The 19,078-nt window shown below is 39.3% G+C and overlaps 1 protein-coding gene across 2 annotated transcripts in view; it reads right to left on the reverse strand.

The window, feature by feature from the left end:
* ABCB1 (ATP binding cassette subfamily B member 1) overlaps positions 1-19,078 on the reverse strand; it is a 217,708-nt gene that overhangs the window by 28,854 nt on the left and 169,776 nt on the right. Inside the window, exons 12-15 of one of the 2 annotated variants that reach the window (XM_042916949.1) lie at positions 18,061-18,264; positions 17,530-17,700; positions 9,154-9,315; positions 2,507-2,683 (exon numbers count right to left, since the gene is read on the reverse strand). The exons of the other annotated variant lie outside the window; for it this stretch is intronic. Of the exons in view, the coding sequence (XP_042772883.1) occupies positions 2,507-2,683; positions 9,154-9,315; positions 17,530-17,700; positions 18,061-18,264 (714 nt within the window). The remainder of the gene's footprint in view (positions 1-2,506; positions 2,684-9,153; positions 9,316-17,529; positions 17,701-18,060; positions 18,265-19,078) is intronic. 2 annotated transcript variants of the gene reach the window in all.

Consider the following 19,078-nt stretch of genomic DNA (forward strand, 5'->3'; position numbering starts at 1 on the left):
AGATGGATAAATGTCCTTATAAATGTGGGATACCATTATGAACCTGGACCTGGTCTCCTCACCCCCAGGAACCCTGTCCAGTGCTGCCTTTTTCCGTGACGTGTTCCTAACTCACAAAACCAAATTAATTATGCCCCTTTTCTTTTATCACTGTTCCTTGGCTTCTCCTATTTCAAAGCTTAGCTTATTTTGCATTTTTCCCCCGTTTATTTATTTCCAAGCCTTGTTTTTTAATATGTTGGGTGTTTTTTTTTAAGGTGAAGACTATGTCTTTATTTTTTTAATTTTTTTAACGTTTTTATTCATTTTTTGAGAGACAGAGAAACTGTGAGTGGGGAAGCGGCAGAGAGAGAGGGAGACAGAATCTGAAGCAGGCTCCAGACTGTGAGCTGTCCACAAAGAGCTCGGGGCTGGACTCGAACCCATGAACCATGAGATAATGACCTGAGCTGAAGTCTGCCACTTAATCAACTGAGCCACCCACCCGCAGACTATGTCTTTATATCCTTAGAAACTATCCTAGTGCTTGGCCCATATCAGATTCTCAGCAAATGTCAAATTCAAGGTCTGCTCAAACATGAAGGATTTAGGTCATATAAACTACTTTTGGAATCAGAATATTATCCTGTAAAATTAAACTAGATAGAAAAGGTGCACATGGAATCCCATAGCCTTATGGTCATTTAAATAGGTCATGTTTGGGACTCTATGTTTTGTTGTTTTAATGTTTATTTTTGAGAGAGAGAGAGAGATACAGAGTGCAAGTGGGGGAGGGCAGAGAGAGAGAGAGAGAGAGAGAGAGAGAGAGAGAGAGAATCTGAAGCAGGCTCCAGGCTCTGAGCTGTCAGCACAGCGCCTTACATGGGGCTTGAACCCATGAACCGTGAGATCATGACCTGAGCTAAAGTCGGATGCTTAACTGACTGAGCCACTGCGGAGCCCCATGTTTGGGTCTCTATGAAACAGAGAACATAGGGGTAGATTCTACTCAGCTTTCATTTTTCAAGCCACCCATTTTCTGTTTTATTTTACCGCCCCCCCCCCAATAGTTAGCATTATCTCTAAGACCTGGTCTCCAGCCTGATAAATGAGCTTTTACTCAGAATGCTCTTCAACACAACACACACAAACAGGTGTCCCCAGGTCCCTCTCATCACACTTAATTCCTCCCTCTCCTTGGGCACACTGTCAAACCCTCTCTGATGGTACTTGTGACAATTTGTTGACTGTGGCATTTTCTGCCTTCCTCTCTTCTCTGTGCAGTTCTTCAAGGGAAGTGCATTTCCCTTCAAGTGGTCCTCTGAAATACCAGACTGTAAAGACTTAGCAGCACAGCTCTTAACATAAATGAGAAAAAACTGGAGACTTCCATAGCCAAAAGATGGGGGGTATTTATATTACTTCAGATAATGCAAATTCACAATAGTATGATTGTTACTCTCCTTTTCATAAATATACCAAGATGAAGACCTCTAAGGGAGCCCTTGTAATTTCTGCAGTAAGTAATGTTGTGGGCAGAGAAAAACAGATGCAACGAACTCTCAGTACGATTAGTTTCTTAAGGCTAAGACAAGAGTAAAAATAAACTCAACCTTTATCAAGTAATGTGTCTTCAAACAATCTCGTGAAATAAGAAACTATGTTTTCTTGGAATGGATTTCCCCTCGATTACAAAAGTTTCTGTTGACTTGAATTAATGATATCACAGGTCTTTGGGTGAGAAGTGTTAAAGAACATACAACTTTTGCTATTTCTGAACATTCTCCCCTTCTTTTAGTAAGAGAATTCCAATCCAATTCAGAGTGGTAATAGCATACAGTAAAAAGATCCAATTTCTTACCCTCCCTTGTAGCTAGGTATGGCCGTGGGATGAAGTTACAGCCAATGATATAAATAAAAGCATTGTATGGAACTTGTGGAAAATCTCTGTTTCCTCCTGCTGTTGGGAATAAAGATGTTACAGCTGGAGCTTCAGGGGCCCTTTTAGGTCACATGGGTGCAAGTCACAGGCAAGGATAGTGAAGATAAGGATGAAAGGAGCCTGAGTCCAAGGGAACTGTAGAGCCATGGCCATACTAGCCTTGGCTTTCTCACCACTAACGCTTTTTTATGTCAAAGAAAAATGCAGAGTCTTACTTTATTTAGATGGATGTTATTCTGGCTTTTTCAGCCCAGGCCATGAGAGGTTAGTCCCTTAACAGAATGCAAATATCGGAGCCTTTTACTTTAGACTAGCTTTATCTCTGGATCTCAAAGATGAATGGAGTATCTACTTTTAATTTTAACCATCGAAACACAGACTGTGTATCTGGATCTACCAGAAGTCCACTTTTAATTGGAATTGATTTCTATTCATTGTCCAATACATTTAAAAGTTGCAATTTCCTTTTTTCCAGGAAGGGTATAATTCACAGTAGGAATCATCTGTGCCTGCAATATACTTGCAAGGATAAGAATTTCAACGGCCAAACTATATCACAAAAGATTTAAGTGAAAAGCAACTTACGAGTTCTTTGATTTCCACATCAAGGCCATTCTGATACTTTCGTGAATTCCTAAGGCTTTTATGGGTGGAGTTCCTAAATATGCGGGATGTCCAGCCATTGGGGGCCATTCCTATCGCAGCCTTTTCATTACTTAGTTCCACATCAAATTCTCCTGACTCCATCTGATTTCCTGATGTCTGAAAGAAGAACAAAATGTTAAGTTGTGCACATGTGTGTGTGTCCCCAAAGGGAGATAACCTCCATGTTTAGAGCCATGGAGTCACGGTGAATATTACATGTGTCATGACTTTAAGATTCTCTAACAGCTTTTCAATCAAGGTTAGCTTGAAAACCGTAAAGAGGTGTTACAACACACAGAAGTTGTGTTCAAGGTTAAAAAGGACAGAAAGGTTAAACTCAATTTGAACAATATAAATATTGGAGTATAAAAGTGTTTCCCAAAAATTAAAAGGCCAAATTTTCATCATCTGGCAGGTATATAGGAGTTCTGTCAACATGCAAGAATGCAGGGGCCAGGTCATGACCACCACCAAAGGGAAAAAGAATAAATAGAAACGTTACCAAGGGCTCATTTTTAAAGCTACAAAGAAAAGCTGGGTCACTCCCCATGGGAGGCAATTAAACTGCTTTCCTTGACTAGCTGACTGTAATCATTTTCTTCCTTGTGTCCCGCTCAGACTCACGTCATCACAGGTGACCTCACTTGCAGGCTAAGCCTCACTGCCTGCATGGGATCAATTCTCTCCTTAAAGGGACCAAGCTAAAGGTAACTTAAGGACCTCTAGCTCAATGCATGACGAAGAACATCAAGCCAACCTTGTGGGAATCTGAGTCTGGTTCTCCATTTGCTTTCTCCATGTTCAAGTGCACATCTTAATGGATTATACAGGGCCTGAGTTATTATAGTATTGTCTGTCTTGTTCTTGCTCCTCATCTTCAGGTCCTGTCCCCAAATCCAATCCTATGACTGTGCCTTACTGCACCTACAGTGGCCTATCTAGAGCTCTGCATATAATCTGATCCTAGCTTTCCAGTTGTGCTTTTGATACCTGACAAAGTATCACCGATGTGCCTGGAACCACATTGCAGTGATACGTTCTGCTTGGTGGACTTCCTTACTTGCTTATAACTGGAACTGTTTTATACCATCTCCTAACCCAAACGAACCTAAAGCCTTGGCCTTGTAACTGATCCCTGCATCCTCGCTACCATCCACTCCCACACTGGTACCAGATTCTTTTCTCTAAAGGGCGGTTCTGCTCAAATCACATCCCAACTCAAAAATCTTCCACAGGTTCACCACATGCTCACTCCTGGCTCCCCCAAGTTCTAGCTCATGGCCTGGACCACCACTGATGAAGGCATTTTCTTTTCCTCTTTTTGTCATCTCCATGCTACCGAAGGGTCCACCTCAACAGACAGTTCTCCCAATAAGCCCATTATGATTTTAGCCTTCTATGACCAAATGAACAATCCCTCTCTCTCTCCTGTAATACGTTGTTCTGTGTCCTACCTGAAGCCCTCATTTGGTGGGTGCTGAGGTCACTGAACTCCAAAGTCAAGATGGCCACTTTCTGCCAGGTGATGAGAAGTATACGTTTAAAACCACTAGCCCTTATTTCTTACACCTGAATGTATTTTAGCTGTTTTAAATATTTAATTATCAAAGCAAAACAATAAATGTTGAAAGAAAATACGATGAATATCCTAAGAACAACTCCAAATCCTGAAGACGTGAAGAGAAAAAAAATGATAATATAACTACATACAGTTTTAAATCTGTCTTATGGTAGCTAAACAAACTACATAGTGAAACTGAAATAGCAAAGCAGGAAAAATATTTCCAATACATGCAGGAGTATAGTTCCTTTTCATGCAAGGAGTTCTTAGAAGTCAACAAGAATGTCATGAACAACCCAACAGAAAAATGGCCTAAAATAGGAACACTTTAATGTAAGAAAAAACACAAATGGCCACTGAACATGTGAAAAGAGGCTCAATCTCATGAAAATTAAAGAAATCTGGAAATCCTGTTTAGCTCTTTCAGGCTAGCAAAGATGAAAAACATATACTAAATGGCTGTTAGTGATTATCAACAGGGGTTTGGATTATGGGGAGTCTTTCAGGTTTCAAAGATATTCATGTTTGGATTTTTTTTTTAAGGCTTCAATTTTTAAAAATAAGAGTGCATTACACTTATAATCAGGAAGAAGTTAGTATACATGTAACAGAAACAACTGGGGCACCTGGGTGGCTCAGTCGGTTAAGCATCTGACTTTGGCTCACAGGTCATGATCTAACCAACCTCTGTGGGTTTGAACCCCGTGTCAGGCTCTGTACTGACAGCTCAGAGCCTGGAGCCTGCTTCAGATTGTGTCTCCCTCTCTCTCTGTGCCTCCCCGCCCCCCACCCCAACTCATGCTCTGACAAAATTAAATAAACATTAAAAAAATTTTTTTAAATAAAAGAAACAACTAAGAGCCAATAATCCAACTAATGAAAAAGCAGTGACTATTCTACTTAGAAACATAACCAAGACCAGGTTTTATTAACACTAGGTTCAGCTTTGGAAAATAAAGAAACACGTTAGTTTGAGCATTTAGCAAACACAGGCCCACTGCGGCTCTTTCCTCCATCTCTGCAACAGCACCAGCAAATAAATGGTTAAGTAAAGCCTACACCAGAAATGAGAAATGCGAGAGTACCAAGACAAGAAGTTCAAAGGGGCTAAGAATCACGGAATGCCAGAGCCAGTGGAAATAGCAGTCATCTTAGTGCACACTCCACTCATTTAACAACCGAGGACGCCAAAACGCAATGACTTGCTGAAACCAGTGCCTAGTTGGTGACAGGGCTTGTCTATCACACGACACTGTTCCATCTTTCACTGTACAACTTCTCCCAGGAACAAAAAGTTATGGAATACCTAGAGAAAGGTCAGAGCTGTCCTTACCCCCCAGCAGCCTCCCAGCCTAAGTGCCAGTGGGAATGGAAGGTCATTCTTTTAGGGGCACAGACGCAGGCCAGACAGGGGAGAAAGTGGCCACCTCTTTTGAGGATCTAAGGTGTCTTCACAGGCAAAACCGCACAGCCTTAGTACCCATTAATACAATGAAAACTAAAACTGAATTAAAGGAACATTATTCATATTTTTTAAACTAGGGAAATGATAAAGACCCTGTGATGGCTAGGACATATAAAGAGAGGCAGTTAGTAAAATTTACTCCCGTTCTGTTGGAAAACATTCTCTGGCAAATTGTGGCAAGAGGTATAATACTTTCTATCATTTCATTTGGTATTTTTACTTTGAGGACTTTTAAATTTCAGCAACTATTATTTATCATGCATCTATTTTGTGTTGAGTGCTTCTTTTTAAATTTTTTTTTTTTACATTTATTTATTTTTTTGATAGACATAGAGAAACAGAGCACACGTTGGGGAGGGGCAGAGAGAGAAGGAGACACAGAATCTGAAGCAGGCTCCAGTCTCCGAGCTGTCAGCACAGAGCCTGATGCGGGGCTCAAACCCACAAACCTTAAGATCATGACCTGAACCAAAGTGGGATGCTTAACCAACTGAGCCACCCAGGCACCCCCTGAGTGCTTCTTTTTAAAAAACTACAGTTTTATTGAAACAATTCGCATACCATAAGAGCAACTCTTTTGAAGTTGTTGTTTTTGTTGTTGTTGTTGTTGTTTAGTATAATCAGTTGCTTATTTCTTAACCTTATAACAAACTTGCATGGTAGATTTAGTACTTTTTAAGTGTTTATTTATTTATTTTGAGAAAGAGAGACAGAGAAAAACAAAGAGCATGAGTAAGTGGGGGAGGGGCATAGAGGGGGAGAGAGAGAGAGAGAGAGAGAGAGAGAGAGAGAGACAGAAAGAGAGAATCCCAAGCAGGCTCCTTTCCATCAGCACAGAGCTCCATGCAGGGCTTGATTTCTTGAACCATGAGATCATGACCTTTGCCAAAATCAAGAGTCGGATGCTTAACTGACTAAGCCACTCAGGTGCCCCAGAGTTAGTATTTTATTTAAAAAAAAAAAATTTTTTTTAACGTTTTATTTATTTTTGAGACAGAGAGAGACAGAGCATGAACGGGGGAGGGGCAGAGAGAGAGGGAGACACAGAATCGGAAGCAGGCTCCAGGCTCTGAGCCATCAGGCCAGAGCCTAACGCAGGGCTCGAACTCACGGACCGCGAGATCGTGACCTGAGCCGAAGTCGGACGCTCAACCGACTGAGCCACCAAGGCGCCCCTAGAGTTAGTATTTTAAATGTGGAAACTGAGGCTCAGAGAAGTTACTTGTCAAAAGGTAAAGCCAATTTTTGACTTAACATTTTTAGTACCATGTTTCCAAGGGACAGTATAGGTATCCCCTTTTTGAACATCAGCATTATGCTACTTCATTTTTATGAAAGATCTACATTAGTACCTGTTGACGCTAGCAAAAAGAAATATGAAGAGAATTTTTGCTCCTATGAAGAAAGATGAAAAGTGAAAATAGCAATCAGCATTTGTTTCGTAGCCGCTGCCAGAGAGGCTGTGCCCCTGGGCATGGACAGCGGCCCCGCCAAGCTCTTTCCCCGGAACTACACTCAGCATTTCAGCAACAAGCCGCCAGAGCTTTTTTTAAAATTAATCAATTAATTTATTTTAATATGAAATTTATTGTCAAATTGGCTTCCATACAATACCCAGTGTTCTTCCCAACAGGTGCCCTCCTCAATATCCATTGCCTACCCTCTCCTCCCTCCCACCTGTCATCAACCCTCAGTTATTTTTATTCTCAGTTTTTAAGAATCTCTTATGGTTTGGCTCCCTCCCTCTCTTTTTATTTTTCCTTCCTCTCCCCCATGGTCTTCTGTTAAGTTTCTCAGGATCCACATAAGAGTGAAAACATATGGTATCTGTCTTTCTTTGTATCACTTATTTCATTTAGCATAACACTCTCCAGTTCCATCCATGTTGCTACAAAGGGCCATATTTCATTCTTTCTCATTGCCACAAAGTATTCCATTGTGTATATAAACCACAATTTCTTTATCTATTCATCAGTTGATGGACATTTAGGCTCTTTTCATAATTTGGCTATTGTTGAAAGTGCTGTTATAAACATTGCGGTACAAGTGCCCCTATTCATCAGCACTCCTGTATCCCTTGGGTAAATTCCTAGCAGTGCTATTGCTGGGTCATAGGGTAGATCTATTTTTAATTTTTTGAGGAACCTCCACACTGTTTTCCAGAGTGGCTGCACCAGTTTGCAGTCCCACCAACAGTGCAAGAGGGTTCCCATTTCTCCACATCCTCTCCAGCATCTATAGTCTCTTGATTTGTTCATTTTAGCCACTCTGACTGCCGTCAGAGCTTTGAACTGTATCTGCGAGCATCTGTGCTGTATCTTGATTTCTTCTGTGCATCTGTTAGCAAGGTATATCCTAAGGTATCAGAAAAGCCTAAGACAGGTTAATTTGGAGGGTCTGGGAATGCTCAAAATTTTTTCTATGTAAATTAATGCTAATTGCTTCTTTGCTTTATGCCATTTTTTTAAAATGTTTATTTATTTTTGAGAGAGAGAGGGAGAGACACACACAGAGTGCAAGCAGGGGAGGGGCAGAGAGAGGGAGACACACAATCCACAGCAGGCTTTAGACTCTGAGCTGTCAGCACAGACCCCAATGCAGGGCCCAAATTCATGAGCCACAAGATCATGACCCAAGTTGAAGTCAGATGCTTAACCAACTGAGCCACCTAGGTGCCCCAAGCTTTACGCCATTTTGGCTTATGAAAGGTTTCATAGGAACACTCTACTTTTGGATAGAGGAAGAAACATGTATTTAGAATAGAGAAATACTGGAAATAAACCAAGTATTCAACTTTAGAAAAATGACTAAGCAATTTATTACATATTAATGTAATGAATGGACTGCCGAGCACCCATTAAAATGTTAGGATCCAGATGATCTGTATCTGAAATGTTAATGGAAAAGAAAAACAACAAAAAAGTCCATGACCATACTAATTACAGTTATATTTATAGAAGTATATACATTTGCTTTGATCTAAGAATCATGTTTATAGAAAAATACTTATAGGTTATTTATTTTGCAAAGTGCACAAGTGAACACAATACAAGGTTAATACAAACCAATAATTATCAATATTACCTGTTTTAGGAGCTACAGCGCATGATTTTTTTACAAAGAAGACAAAACTATTCACTTCCTAGAGTCATGAATCTTGCTGTCGGTTTTGTTAGGATCTTCTAGGAAGCGTTTCAAAATCACAAAGGCCCTCCTCCCACCATTAGAGATCCTGGCATTGCCCCCTCACTCCTACCACTTCTCCGATGGTCCCTAATCTTACGGTGGAAAAGACCTGCAAGTTTGAACACATTCCCCAGGCAACTAAGGATCTCTGTCCTGAAGAATAAATGCAAAATGTTTTTGACATTTTTCTCCTCCCTCACCTTTCTCTCTTCCAGGCAGGATTCTTTCGCTGATTCTGAATTGAAGTCTCAGATGCACATTTTAGGTATCTTCCTGAAGTTTTATATTTCTCAGCACGTCATTAGCTGCCCAATATTTTACTAATATAAAGAATACTATATTGAGAAGCAAAAACATATCCTGGGGAACACATACCTGCATGTTAACAAGCTTGAAGTACACCCCTTCCTTCTTCATCAGCTCCCCGTGGCTTCCTTGCTCCACAATGACACCATCCTCAAAGCCGGCGATGACATCTGCATTTCGGATTGTAGACAGTCGATGGGCTATCACAATGGTGGTCCGGCCTTCTCTGGCCTAAAAGGGAGAAGGACAGATGTGGTGTGGCAGGGTCACACTGTTGATATACTGTCAGTAGCACACACAGTCAAGCATTTGGATGCCTGTGTTTGCGGTGGATGAGAGTAGCTTACCCAGTGTGATTAGGGTTCACAGGCATCCTTATCTATGAAAGGTCACAGGGACACTTGAGTTCTGGACCAGAAAGGAGGCCAACCCTTCCAGTATAAGGATGGATAATTCTGCAAGCTCACCGTGCAGGCTTACCCATGCAAAACAAGAAAAGGCGTGACCTTTCTCAAGTGTTTTTACACTTGTCTGGGGAGCCTATCTTGCCAGTTATATGGTATGCTAGCTCTTTAGCAGCAATATGTTGGAATTATTGTCAAATGCAGCCTTCTCCGGGGTTCTTCTCTAGGGTTTCTTCTGAAGTGCCTGATTTCAATTGTAATTCTGATGGGCTCCATGCAGGCAGTTTAGGTGAAAATGTAGTTCGAGATGAGGACAGTTTAAATTATAGTTCAAAGACCATCTGCATCACTATCTCCAGAGTGGGACCCATAACTGCTTTTTAACAAGTGCCCCCATCTAGCCCCAAGCTAAAATCTACAAATCACCCCAGTAGGTAGTTCAGTGAACTCACATGTTGGCTTGGTGGGTTTATCAGTGGGCATTTAAATCCTGGAAAATGCTCATCAAATTATTCATGTTATGTCATTAATAAAGGTTATTATTTTTGATTCTCTTTAATTCTATTAAGATAACAGCTTCTTACAACCATTTCTATTCTGAGGCAATAAAACCACATCATTAGGATGGTTATTGGAGTCCAGCTTAATTCACCTAAGTAGTTAAAAATACAAATTAAAACGACAGCCTAGATTCATAATAATCAAAAAGTGGGAGTAATCCATGTGTTCATCAGTTGATCGAAGGATAAACACAATGAAGTACATTCATACAATGGAATATTATTGGGCCATAAAAAGGAAAGATATTCTGATGCATGTTTGAGTATGGATGCACTTTGAAAACATTATGCTAATATCAATTATAGCCAAACTATGGAGAGAGCCCAAGTCTCCATTGACTGATGAATGGATAAAGAAGATGTGGTGAATACATATAATGGAATATTACTCAACCATCAAAAAGAATAAAATCTTGCCATTTGCAATGACATGCATAGAGCTAAGTGCATTATGCTAAGTGAAGTAAGTCAATCAGAAAAAGAAAAATACCATTTGATTTTACTCATATGTGGAATTTAGGAAACAAAACAGATGAACATATGGGAAGAGAAAAAAAGAAAAAAGAGAGGGAAGCAAGTCATAAGAGGCTTTTAATGATTCAGAACAAACTGAGGTTAATGAAGGGAGGTGGGTAGGGAATGGGACAAATGGGTGATAGGTATTAAGGAGGGCACTTGTTGTGACGAGCACTGGGTATTGTATGTAAGTGAGGAATCACTAAATTCTACTACTGAAGCCAATATTACACTACATGTTAACTAACTAGAATTTAAATAAAAATTAGGGAAAAGAAAGAAAACATTACGCTAAATGAATGAAACCAGTCAGAAAAGACTAGGCATTGTATGATTCCATTTATATGAAAAATCAAACTTAGGCAAACCCATAGAGACAGAAAGTAGATTAGTGGTTGCCAAGGGCTGGGGTGAGTATGGAGTGGAGAGTGACTGCTAATGGGTACAAGGTTTCCTATGGGGATGATGAAAATCTTCAGCAATTAGATAATGGTGATGGTTGCAAAATGTAGTGAATATGTTAAAAACCACTGAGTTGTACATTTCAAAAGGGAGAACCTCATCGTATATGAATTATATCTCAATTTAAAAAAAGAGCAGCCATGAAAATTCTGGAAAAGAAGTTAGTGAGAGGGAAATACCTCCACCAAATATTACACCATTAAAAGCTATAGCAATTAAATTAGTAAAATCCAGGGGACAGTATCACATGAATAGGCAACTTGATCAATAAAACAAAATAGAGGGTCCAGAAATAGACATAAAACATTTAAGAATTAATGTCTGATAAATATGGCATTGTCTATCAGAAGGGGAAAGGTGGAATATACAAAAAAAATGGTATTGAGCCATATGTGTAGGCTCCTGGAAAAAAAAAAGGGGGGTCTTTCTCCTTCCGTCTTTACACTAAAATAACCACCTTCAACTGTGTTTAAATAAGTATAAAAGAGTTAAACCATAGGAAAAGACAGAGACTAGAGCATTGCTCTACTGGACATTTAAGACTGTCTGATTTTTAGTACATAGGCCCCAAAGAGGCATTCAAAAATACTTACTGATGTGGAAGTTGCATGGCTCAGTCCATGTGTGACAAGGCGCATAGGAAATAACTTGATCAGTCTAATCATATTCATGATACTAAAAATAGTGATGTGTAAATTGCTAACAGTGATTATGTTAACATTATGATAATAATAGGTTGATACTATGTCAACACTAAAAAAAAAAAAAAAACAAAAAACCCAGAGGAGTTACAAACAGACTTGTGAGTAAATGATTGGTGTGCAAGAGAAACCAAGGATATGTTGGTGAATTTAAAAGTTAGTAACTGTCACCCTTGACCAAAAAATCTTGGCCAGAATAGAGATTTGACATAAAGAGATTTCTTTTCAGAGTTATCAGATGTTCCAATGATGAAAAAACACTGGCAAATAAATATCCAAGATTCAAGGACACCAACTATTAAGAAATTTGGACCTTCTGCTAATTTTGGATGTGCAGGGATGAAAGGCAGGCCCAAACAAAGGGAGTACTGATCCATTAACCTTTCTGGAACTTCTGAGGAAAAAAAAGAGGTGGGGGAGGTATATAAAATGAAACCTTTGGAGTCATTTGATAAAAATCACATGAAAGCTATTTTTTATTTTTCTCTTGCCCCTCCAGTATGGTAACACTGTGAGTAGGAGAGTCATGTAGGTATAAAATCTTGTGGTTATTGACTTTCTTTAAAAAATCAAAATAATAAATCTACATTTGTATTCTTTAAGATCTTATATTGAAGAACCTGTTGTATGTTTTGATAAAGAGTCATTATCTATTGAGTCAAAAGCTGATGTGGTCATTAAATTCTTTTTACGTAGTCATGTATGATTTCAATGAGCTGGATCACAGTAATCAATTCAGTAAATATTTATTTAGGGTCTACTATGTGCAAGGCAGCGATTGTTAAAAAGATATAAACATAGGTGTGCCCGGCTGGCTCAGTTGGTAGAGCATGTGATTCTTGATCTAAGGGTCCTGAGTTCAAGCCTGGGATAGAGTGTACTTTAAAAAAAAGATATAAACATGAACCATTCAGTAATTCTGCTTCTTAGAGAATTTATTCTTTCCAGGAAAGAGAAGGCATATAAATAAATAACTAAATAAATAACTACAGTCAGGTGGTGCCACACATGAGGTACTGATAAATGTAGAAATGATCCACAAGAGGAAAATATTCTTACAGGATAGGTAATCAGGAAAGAATAACAATAGATGAAATAGTGCTATATCCTTACGCTCCTCAGAGGAAAGATAATGAACTGCAAAATTCAATTTTTCATTGTTAAAATGTAGTTTATACCTTAGAATGACTGGCCCAATGACTGACTTGTAACATTGATGGGAGTGCAGTGATAAAAGATTTCCCTTTTAAAGATACAATTTATTGTCTGCAAAATATATTAGCTTAGTAATTTTGCAAAATATGGAGTCGATTACATAGATTATAAACTATTCATGGCAACTATGGTACATTAAACATGGCCACAAACACTTTGCAGGCATTCCCATCCAGAGGGGAAGTCTGTTTCTCCATCTCCTCAACTCCAGGCAGGTCTTGTGACTTGTTTTGACCAAATGAATATGAAGGAATTGATACTTGTGCAATTTCCAGAATCTGGACTTCAAAAGGCTTTACAGTTGTGTGTTTGCTACCTTGAAAATATAATAAAAGGAAATCTGTCTAATCTACTGGAAGATAAGAAGCCTCATGGGAAGAACTGAACTGCCTCAGCCAACAGCCATCACCAACTAACTGCCAGGCACAAGGGTGAGGCTATCTTGAATGTTCCAGTCCAGCTGACTCTGAGTTGGAAGTAGCTGCCTGAGGGAGACTAAGCAAACCAAAAGAGGAACCACACCAGCCACCTCACTAAGTTTTGGCTTAAAACAACTGATGCAGAAATACTGTTAGTAACAGGGCGCCTGGGTGGCTCAGTTGATTAAATGTCCGCTTTGGCTCAGGTCATGATCTTGCAGCTTGGTTCGAGCCCCGCATCAGGCTCTGTGCTGACCACTCAGAGCCTGGAGTCTGCTTCAGATTCTGTGTCTCCCTTTCTCTCTGTTCCTCCCCCACTCATGCGTGTGTGCATGCATGCTCTCTCTTTCTCTCTCTCTCAAAAATAAATTAAAAAAAAAACATTAAAAAAAAAAAAAGAAATACTATTAGTAAAGACTAGGAAAAAAGTAAGGGAATTGGTATTGGAGCCTGGAAAGAGGGTTACCTGCATTATGCAACGTTGCAATAATTGCTTAAGAATGTTTCCTGCAGTCACTTGGAAGAAAGTTATTTCATCTACTGAACTTGTACATCTAGTTTCCAGAGATCTCTAAATAGAATGTTGAAAGTGCCAACTGGATTCCAATAGCTGTATTTTATAAGGTATGGAAAGAGAAAGGTGAGCTAAAGAAAGAGCTATTTGGTTTGCAAGGTGAATTTAGAGGAAACATAGAAGACCCAGTACCTGCTTGGTTGGAAAGTGTATCGTTAACCATCTAGGGAAATGAAGCCAAAGATCAAATCAGTGTGTAAGATTTTTTGTTAAAATCTCTGAAAGATTTAAGGTACAGTCTAGTACACACCTGCATCTACATAAAAGGGTTTCTAAGACTCTTAAGTAAGGGTTTTCTCATGGCAGCTTCACACACAGCCCAAAGTAGAGGGAAGTTTATTTTTGAAAAAAAAAATTATAGATGTGGCTTTGGAGGCTTGAGTGAACCATAGCCAGATTCCAAGTAAACTAAGGTTTTAAGAGAATTCATCAGCTTGGACTGAAAGAGACTGAGAAAATTCAAAATATGAAGAGGCCTGTAGGTCCCAAATTTCTATATGCAGAAAGCATACTGAGAAAGCTAATCAGAGGCAGACACAGGCCATTTCTTACTGAAAAGGAAAGACTTCTCAGAGGGAGGATCTAAGAGCTCAGAATGTTCCACTACTGGGGATAGAACTGGGCCTTAATCAAGGACCGCTCCTTTTCCCTGGAGCAGTGGGGTATTTGGCTACATGCACCTGACTGCATTCAGAATTGTATGGACCAGTAACTGCTATGTGCTTCCTGTTCTAATTTTTGAACAAGAGTGATTACCATTATCCTATCCCTGAATCAACAGTACATGTTGGGTGTATCTGTGGAAGAAACTTGTCTCTTTCAGTCCCAGATCTCTGGATCAAGATGAGGTTTACGTGAAGAACTCATCCATATCTGGACCACATACAGGTCTTCAGATACTAGACTTTGAACCTGAGCTCATATCTGCATGAAAATTTTGAGGGTATTGGGAAGAGGTGAATTTATTTTGCACATGGGAGAAATATAAATAATTGTGAGAGAGGGTGTGCTGTGGAAGATTTAATATAGTCAAATTTTCTTTACAGCTCACCCATTAAGAAGTGGAATCTATTTCCTCCTTCAGTCTGGGGCTGCCTTGTGAATTGCTGTGACCAACAGAATATGATGCCAATGACACTGTGTAAGTCCAGGAGGCTAAGCCTCTAGATGTTTTCTGGTTTCTGCCTCTGGGTACAGTGTCCTGAAAACGCCATGTAAGGTAGTCAGGCTAGCCTACTGCGTGAGTATTAGTATGAGTATGAGAAGTCAGAGGAGATGCCCAGCCGACAGCCACCATGTGAGTAAGACCGTCTTGGACTGTTTTAGCTAAGTCAACCTTTCAGGTAAATGCAATCATATGCTCAGGTGAAAACAGCAGGTCTAGCCAGCCAATCCACACAACTACTGTTTTAGGTATGAATTTGGGATGGTTTGTTATGCAGCAATAGGGCACCAATTCAGCAGTTACCTAAGTTAATAATAATCATGGTAATGGTAGTCACCGTAATAATAGCATCAGCTAACATAACCAAGTGTTTCCCATGTGCAAGACATGTGCTAATAGCTTTACATGTAGTACTCATTTAATCTTTTCAATCATCCTATGACATTATTTCTCCCCCCCCCCTCCCTAATTAAGTCTGCAGTAGATCAGGCTTAGAGATGTTAGTTAATTTGCCCAAGGTCATGCAGCTAGAAAAGGAACAGAGCCAGGACTCCACCCTCAGCCTGTCTAGCACCAAAGCCTGTGCTCTTAACAGCTCCCCCGCCCAAAGTTGCTAATGGCTTTTCTTGAGGATTTAAAAAAATTATGAGTGATTTATCAGCTATTTTTAAAACCGAAAAGTTTATCAACTGGGGAGTGTGGGTCATAATCCTAGAGAATACAAACTGCTAAAATTGATGAAGTAACTTGTCCAACTATGAATTAAAACCTGCAAGACTACAATTTTTCTGAAATTATCCATATCACAAAAAAATAACATGTCCAATAATTGTGTTCTTTTAGCACAGAAAGTGCTAATATATTGAATGCTTATATCCTAGAAAGTATTGGGACCTGGGCTCTAGGGCTGAATGGGACTTTTTGCCCCATAAATACCTTTCTTATCCTACCTGACTTCTCCTGAAAAAGTCCATGTCAACAGATAAATGCCATTTTAAGTTAATTTTTGTTTTAATATATGCATTAAAAAAATAATTTCCTGCTTTAAGTCATGCCTGATTAACCAACCAAATACTAGTTTCCTATGTATACATTTCGATTCCTCAATATTGAGACTTAACATACATGAAAGCAATATAATTCAGTGTAAGAATTTGTGAGGAACAATTATAATCTCATTAATCATCATTAGATTAAATTATATGAGATAAGCCAAAAGATTAATCTGATAAACTGGGAAGCATTGATTAACACGGTTTATAGCACACACAGTGTTTACTTAGGATTCAGGTAGAAATTTTCCTGAGAAAATAAGATACATACAGCTTGTCTCTAAAGTTGCAAGAGGTAGTTTGGATAGTAGCTGTTCAGTAACTTGCACATTTGATTATTAAACTTTCTCAAGCCAAATATATTTGTGATGTTTATGTTTTTGAAACCCATTTATAAGGTGTCATCTGACTCTGGTTATTATACTGTGTTGTTAGTACAGATGATATCAGCATTGATCACAGGAGTGAAACCCATTTATAAGGTGTCATCTGACTCTGGTTATTATACTGTGTTGTTAGTACAGATGATATCAGCATTGATCACAGGAGTGTCCCAACATAAGGTTCTTCCTGTGAAGCTTCCGCTTTTTTTTTTTTTCAACTTTTTTTTTTTTTTTTTTTTTTTATTTATTTTTGGGACAGAGAGAGAGAGACAGAGCATGAACGGGGGAAGGGCAGAGAGAGAGGGAGACACAGAATCGGAAACAGGCTCCAGGCTCCGAGCCATCAGCCCAGAGCCTGACGCGGGGCTCGAACTCACGGACCGCGAGATCGTGACCTGGCTGAAGTCGGACGCTTAACCGACTGCGCCACCCAGGCGCCCCGAAGCTTCCGCTTTTAAAAACGGTAGTGAGAGATTTAGAAATACCTGAGCTGGGCACATGAGCTCAGCATCCTTAAAATGCATTGCTTCTTTATGTGCTTAGACAAACACACAAATTGAACTTTATTTCCTTTTGCCTTCCTTTTGCCTTCCTGAATAAAGATAATGTTACTGCCTACAAAACAAGGCAAGTATTTTGAGCTGTTTTTCAGCTGGACCAGCATCTAGATAACAAGATTTTTCTCTGCACATTTTAACACAACTACTTTCTGATCAAAGCAACAGCCTATGTGCAGGAAGTAAATGAAGCTACGTGGCTCGCTGCATAGACCTGGATTTGGGCTCTGTGCACTTCAGTCAAAGCACACCAGTTAATGGGCCATCTACTCCCTCTGCAATGTGACTTGACAGAAAAGGGAAATCAATAAAGCCCCAGGAGAGAGCTTCACTTGCTTTTATGTTTATGTTTTTCAATCTAGACTCACAAAGCACTGGCAAGAATTTCCAATAAAGCTTCAGTTTGCCGGTCCTTCAGGTGTTCAGGGTTGACTGACCTTATCCAGGGCCGTCTGAACCTCTGCTTCACTTTCGGTGTCCAAGGCTGATGTGGCCTCGTCCAGCAGGAGGATCTTGGGGTTGCGAACCAGGGCCCGAGCGATGGCGATTCTCTGTTTCTGTCCACCGCTCAGTTGGGCCCCCCTCTCTCCAACCAGGGTTTCAAATTTCTACAACAGAAAACATGGAGGAGTTCCTGATGTATTTTAAATAGAAAAAGCTATGGAGTCTAAAATTCATCAAGGCAACACGGAGCTTCATTTCGACTATTGTAATGAGTCCTAAATTACAATAAAATCAATGAATACTGAATTCTAAAAAACTACTTACATATACTCTGTATAAAATTTTACAGGATTTATGTACCAGACTGTCCATATACTCCCAAGTGAATAATTTAAGGGATTTTCCTAAACAAAGTTGGACAACCTTGCATCTCAAACATTATTAGCTTAAACTTTGAAGAAAGAACTCAGACACATGAAGTCAAATTCTAATTTCAAGGGCAACTGCATTAACAAAGTCTTTACCTGTGGTAGTTTCATGATAAACTCATAAGCGTTGGCTTCTTTAACAGCTTTCTTTATCTCATCCATGGTGACATTTCCACGGCCATAACGAATATTTTCAGCAATTGTGGTAGAAAATAGCACTGGCTCCTGACTCACCACTCCAATTATTTCCCTGAGATACCTTACATTAAAGGTCCTAATATCCTGCCCATCTATGTTAATCTGAAAGACAGAAATATTTCCATTAAATATTTTAAATCCATCTGACATCCAAAGCATCAAGACTCTTTAATTTGTTACAAAAAGTCTTAGCTAACATTTAACTTATTTACCTTATTGTGGTGGTTAAAAATGGTTATAAATGAGAATTAGAAATAAACAGCAATGTGCAAAAATAAAAATAAAAAGTATACTTACTGGGGTGCCTGGGTAGCTCAGTTGGTTGAGTGTCTGATTTTGGCTCAGGTCATGATCTGAATTCGAGCCTCGTGTCGGGCTTTGTGCTGACAGCTCAGAGCCTGGAGCCTGCTTTGGATTCTGTCTCCCTCTTTCTCTGCCCCTCCCCTGCTCATGCTCTCTCTGTCTCTCTCTCTCTCTCTCTCAAAACCAAATAAACATTTAAAAAAGTATATTTGTTATCTTACACATACAGTTTTTTCACGGATGGATTATTCTCCATAAGCAATAATAGGTTATAGATTTTTGGCATACTATTATTTTTTGCTTACCGCTATTTAAATTTGATTAAAATGTCCACTTACTTACTTAGTGTACATATCATTTTCATGGTATTATGATCTTTTACAATATGTAATATACCATAATTTACTGCATTTCCCACCTGCTGGACATTTGGCTTCTTTTAAGGAACACTGAAGAATCACTGGAGAAGTAGAGAGTTATCAGGCTAAAGAGTATGATTTATTTTTTTTCTCTGATAACAATTACTTACCTGTGCAATGACTGGTATATGTTGGGTATTTATTATTTGCTGAGTAAAGGTTGCATAAGCAACACTCTAAAAAGAATTTAATAA

The sequence above is a fragment of the Panthera leo genome, chromosome A2 (genome assembly GCF_018350215.1).
Source record: "Panthera leo isolate Ple1 chromosome A2, P.leo_Ple1_pat1.1, whole genome shotgun sequence".
Classification (NCBI taxonomy): domain Eukaryota; kingdom Metazoa; phylum Chordata; class Mammalia; order Carnivora; family Felidae; genus Panthera; species Panthera leo.